Source organism: Haliaeetus albicilla, chromosome 12 (assembly GCF_947461875.1).
Source record: "Haliaeetus albicilla chromosome 12, bHalAlb1.1, whole genome shotgun sequence".
In the NCBI taxonomy this organism is placed as follows: domain Eukaryota; kingdom Metazoa; phylum Chordata; class Aves; order Accipitriformes; family Accipitridae; genus Haliaeetus; species Haliaeetus albicilla.
The window spans coordinates 30596235-30602234 of record NC_091494.1 but is presented as its reverse complement, the minus strand read 5'-3'; the positions used below and the strand labels follow the sequence as shown (position 1 = coordinate 30602234).

At 43.3% G+C, this 6000-nt stretch overlaps 1 protein-coding gene across 2 annotated transcripts in view; it reads right to left on the bottom strand.

The window, feature by feature from the left end:
• Window positions 1-595: 595 nt before the first annotated feature.
• The window catches only part of DNAH9 (dynein axonemal heavy chain 9), a 209550-nt gene continuing 204145 nt past the window's right edge, over window positions 596-6000 (bottom strand). For both annotated transcript variants that reach the window (XM_069798868.1, XM_069798867.1), the window contains one exon: window positions 596-1450. In XM_069798868.1, the coding sequence (XP_069654969.1) occupies window positions 1223-1450 (228 nt within the window). In that variant the 3' untranslated portion in view covers window positions 596-1222. The remainder of the gene's footprint in view (window positions 1451-6000) is intronic.

Sequence of the window (6000 nt, the reverse complement as noted above, 5' to 3'; positions counted from 1 at the left end):
CCTGGCATTGGGTTAGCGTGGGAAAGTTTGGGGGTGCTTATTGATGCTAATTCTACTGAGACCAAATCCTCTCCACATCTGCCATCGTCCCCTTCCCTCCTACACAGCCTCCCTGCTGACACACAAGCCGACACCTGCAGTGAGCTTGGAGGTGGCAGTGAACCCCACAGATGAAAAACCCACGGTTACTTGCATGGTGAGGGGCGGGAGGATACTGTGTACCAAATGAGGAAGAAAACCAGCAAATATTAGACCTGTACTGTGCAACAAAGCACTGCGGACTGCACGGAGTGCACGGCACAGTTCCATTTCCCCAGGCAATCAACCTAACTTCTCACATTTCCTAGCTCCCAAGTGCTCAGCTTCTGCAGTCCAGAGCAATGCTCTGTGTGTCTGGCTCATTAAGATAATGCACACCCCAGTCATCTCTCTCTGTGCTTTCTGCTCTAGAAACACATCAGTTCTCACCCACTCCATTCACAATTATAAATGCAACTAGCCAAACGGCTGCGTTTGTCCTACCTGACCCTGCATGCATTCTTCATACAGTGAGTAAGCGTGTGATACAGGCCTCCAGGGAATTTTTAGAGACTAGTCCAGGAATAATGAATTTTATTAGTAAATTTCTATCATTATGAAATATTCTTCTTAAATAATCCCTGTGCCATTACATTAATCCCTGTTGATTACATTAAGCACATTGGATATTAACACTATTTTCAATGTTTCTAAAATTAATAGGATTATTAGCAAGAAACAGTTTATATCCACAACACCTGCTGATCTCCCAACTTTCAACACTATGCATATGACAAAGAAACACTCATGTATAGAAAAGAATAATGTCTGAATAATTTCGCAGGTCACTGAACTATCTAAGCATTTTGGAGAAGGCCACTGACTTTAAACTACTTTGGATCACAAAAGAGAAATAAACAATTAATTCAGATTTGAGATTAGCACTCTCTCGGTGTGGAAGATCTGGCTGTGGGTTGGGATCTTCCAGTGCTGTGTAGAAATTACCGGGTATTGATTTACAGCAGCCAAGAATATGGTCCAGGTGTCCCTCTGAATCTTTGTTACCTCCTTGCAGGCTCTATTTAGGCTATGTGCCCAGTACTCAGAGAGATGGAGCTTGGGTTCAATCTCAGGATATTATTTTTTAAATTGTCTGAGAAAGACATCGTTAGGAATTTGCAAATTAGGTGCTCTGCTGGTGAGTCTAGATCTGTAGCAGCAATGCCACACCAGCAAGCACCCACTTGGAAGGATTTTCTCTAGTTTTAAGGTTAAAAGTCCACACATAAGTTGGCCCTCTTTGGCGTGTTTTGTATACAGGACATGGGTACATACTACGGATATCTTGTTTGTCAGCAGGAATGGCTTTGATGAAGATGACAGGCATGGCCGGGGTTAGTTCCTTGAGCCTGGCATCTGTGATTATCCCAGTCTACAAAGGAAAGAAGACAAAGTCTTAGTTAGATTTCCAAGATATCCATCAGCTATACGCCGACACACATGATCCTCTGTAATGTTTATACAAGCTGGTCTTATTGGGGAAGTGCAAACGTCTTTCCTGAGATCAAGGGGGTGGATGAGTCTATTTGAGGTAAGGAGGGTCTGGATCAAACACCTACCCTGTTTCAGCAGAAGCCTCCCTCAAGCATAGTTTATTCCAAGGGTACAGATGCCTGCTCTCATCAGATGCTCAAACCCACACACACCTGAGCAGGACATTGCAGGGGAACAATGTTCCTGGCTATGTCCAGCCACATCATCCTCGTGCAGCTCTTTTACTCAAGGTTTTGCCAGACCAGAACCACCTCGTGGGAAGTGTTGCTTGTTCTAGGACCAATTATGGATGCCTGAACAGGGCTTGGGATGGAGAACAACGCTCACTTGAGAAGAGTCTAAGAGGCACCAAGTAAGTGTCCCACCACAGCAGCAGGATTTGAGCATGACCTGGGATACACTTGGCTGGGCAATGAATGCACACAGAGTTTTTTGTAGCCCCAAAAGGCACCACAGGCTTGTTTCCACTCTCACAGGTGCTCACACAAGCAAGGGAGATTCAGAAGGACTGTTCCTGTGGGAATATTACCATTAAATAACAAGTCCACATTATCTTCTTCAAAGCAATGTTGTCATTCAGCAGGCTGCCTGACCCAGGAGAAGGATAGTATGCTGCCAGGGCATGAAATCAGCAGATTGTTTCTCTAACTTGGGTCTCTCTGGCAACTTCTGTTTCTCTTTCTGACAATAAAATGCCCTACACATCCATCAATTTCCAGGAAAGCCTGCAAAATTGCTTAATGGAGGCTAGAGAGACCAAATGAAAACAAATACAGAAATGGAAATAAAACTTCTCAGTGCTCAGGAAACTGCCTCTCGCTGCAGCTTAGCTTCATGTATCATTATTATTTCAAATGCTCTTAGATCAGAGTTGTGGGATGAGATTCAACCTCTCTAGCAGTTTATTTAGTTCTGCAAATGAGTGAAGAAAAATAATGCCTTTTGCAACACACCTTAGTTTAATTGTACTAATGCCATCTGTTATACTAAGCTATGATAAATCCAGCTCTGATTTAGGATTTTATGTTTCCAACGTGCTGAACAAATGTTAAATAATTCTTACAATACCTTGCAAAGAAGCTATTTATCAAACATTATTATGCACTCTTTTTAAATCCACAACTTTCATTTCTGAGGCTGGATTTTGATCAGGCCTCTTTTTCTACTGCTGACAATTCTTCAAATCAAATTTGCAAGATATATTCGACCTATTTCTGGATTAACAAGAGTTGAAATCTTCCTGAGGTATCTCTACGGAACATATAATTTTGTTATGTCTGGGCTGATTTGCATTTGCATTTTTTATCACTCCCATCATCAGAAATTAATTCTACTCTGAAAGTAATTTTCCCTAACTACTGGCACAGCACACCTTGTAAAAAGCCACTGTTCTGTGCTTGGAGAGCTCAGGCCTCAGATCCTAAAGAAGTCTTCACTTCTTGTCCTGGCTTCTCAACAGGCAATTTGAAAAGCGGACATGTTACACTGCCACATATCAATGGGTCCAAAGACACAAAACAGCTGTCACAAGCCAGGGAGCTAAGAGATGGGCCCAAATACATGTGCAGTAAGCCAATATCCCCTCCCACTCAACTGCATTTTGAGGTGTTACTAGCATAGGTGCACCTGCTGATTTAGGATCAGTTGGCTTAAAGACCTTCAGCATGGCTCAGTTGTCTTTCAAATAGAGTTGCCTCTGTTTGCAGGGAAGAGGGGCTGGTGACCTGACCAGCAGTGTAGCCAGCAGGGAGCATCACTTCAAGGTGGTCCAGAGATTGCTGGGGCTAGTGGCTTCAATTGCACATGGGGAATGAGAAAAAGAGCCATCCATGGAGCATGCAGTGAAGAAGACCTAATGATGTGCTGTCCAGTAAAGCCAAATGAGAGAGCGATTTTTATCACTGAGTAGTTTAAGAGTTGAGATACATATGGAAAAGGATTTGCCAAGTTATTAATTTTTCAAAACAACTGTAAATAAGAAACTGGCTGCTCACAGCACAATTTGCAAGTATCCCTTCCATGGCTGCATTCTTAGTTTATCACTGGAGACCTCAGCTTGAGCCACATCCTGCTGTTGCTCTCATAGCTCACAAATACATGGGCATTACTGACAGTTGACATCTACAGGAAAAGGCTTCACATGATGTCCCAGCTCACCTCTCTGGGAAAAATATCAGTGTCTGATGCATGAGATTTGATGTACCTGGTGCCTCTGCAGAAGAACGTGGTGAGCTGTGATGTTTCGGACTGTAGCACCACAACTGGGCTGTGTCAGGGTTGAGTTGCACACTGATGTTGTTTTCATCTGCATCCGCTGCTGGGAGTATCATCTCAGATAAAAATGAGTGGTGTGCAACTGTTCCCAAAGATATCGAGCTACTTGAACCATCAAATAAATGTGACTGTTCCTTGCCACAGACATCTGTCCTTCTAAGCCTCTCTACTGGTTTAAAACTGATGCTTTACATAGGATTCATTTTAAAAAGTACACAGAAAACATAGCTGGTGTGACTTGAAGGAGGCACAATACCTTCAGTGTTAAACCACTACTCAGCACACTGTGCACAGACTGTGCATCTCTTCCAAGGACAAGGTGGTGTGCTGACTACACCTGGCAAAGCTTTGTGTGGCACATGTAGTGCAAACCCCACCTCTCTTCTTGTCCTGTCACACTCCAGTACCCTTGGTGAGTAGCAGAGCGCATACTTGGCATCAAACTCTCCATTGCTGGGAGCAAGAAAGCCAGGAATCAGTCAGCAATCTCCCATGGCTTGAGAAAAAATGTCTCACAGTGTCACCAGTTAAACTATCTCTCACTGAGTCTCACTGACTTTAACAGTGCTACAGCAACAGATCATTTGGACCCAAAATAACCTGCTTGGTTTCATTTCATCTAATAGCTGCCTGCTGTTTTGTAATGAATGTTTTATAAATTTAAGACACCCAAGGGCAAACATAAATGTTTAAATAAACAGAAAAATGTGAGTAGCACAACATAGAGGGACTTTTTCCTTTTTTGGAGGCACAATCTAAATGTGAAATATTATTTTTAAAGTGGAGGTGTTCCCCAGAGGAGTTCTTCTAAACAGGACCTGCCATTCTTATCAGAGGATTAATTTGGAAGGAGTACACAACCCAAAAGAACTGTGCACCTTTTTTAAAAATGCTGCGTCCATTAATATATACTGGTGCTCACTGGATTACAGGTAAAATGAATAGTTCCACTAGGTGGAAATGATATTTCAGTGTGAGCACCAATACATGAAAATATTCTTTTCCTTTCTGAAATAAATTGAAGCATGATACTCAGAGATTATGAATGGTTCTATAAATGTAATTGCTCAGTATCTTTCAATCACAAGGAAAATGTAACCACAAAAACACATTTACTAAAGTCTGGATGGTCTCTGAAGACAAATCTCATTGCTGAATGCAATTACCCATACCAGTTATTGGAGGGAGGCAGAGGGGAGAAGCCACGTGTTTCCCAAAAGATTTCAAGCTTTGCACCACCTAAACTTCTCACTCTTCACTTCCACTACCACTTGGGGATGGGTAAAACCCAGGCAGAACTCAGCCATTTTGACCATTATATTTTCTAGTAATGGTGGTAATGATGGTAAAGGAAAACATAACAGCAGTCACTGGAATTTGTTTTTAATGGAGGATTCAATATGCAAGACCAGGAATTTTTTTAAACTTTCTCTGCACTGTTGTGTCCAGCTGATTTGTATCAGCTTAAAATGTCAATCTTTGAGGGTAACTGAAATCCAGTGCTCCCTGTAGTAAGGGGTGGTGATCTCCAAGAGCTGCAAGGGGTTTTGTACGGCAGCCACACCAAAAGCTTGGACAAGGGGATAGGCAGGGAACTATAGGACCAGGGCTTGGGAAATGGACTGGGCTGGTCTCTCTTCTGCTACTGTGAACTTCTGCTATTAGCAGAGTCAAAACCATGGAGGCAGGAGATCTGACCTTATACCCACATGAAATCTTAATAGTGTGGCCAGCAGGAGCAGGGAGGTGGTTGTTCCTCTGTACTGAGCACTGGTGAGGCCGCACCTCGAGTCCTGTGTTCAGTTTTGGGCCCCTCACTACAGGAAAGACATTGAGGTGCTGAAGCGCATCCAGAGAAGGGAACCAAGCTGGTGAGGGGCCTGGAGCACAACTCTTATCAGGAGCAGCTGAGAGAACTGGGGCTGTTTAGTCTGGAGAAGAGGAGGCTGAGGGGAGACCTTATCGTTCTCTACAACTACCTGAAGGGGGTTGTAGTGAGGTGGGGGTTGGTCTCTTCTGTCAGGTGGCTGGAGATAGGACAAGAGAAAATGGCCTCCAGTTTCGGCAAGGGAGATTTAGGTTAGATATTAGGAAAAACTTCTTTACTGAGAGGGTTGTCAGGCATTGGAACAGGCTGCCCAGGGAAGTGGTGGA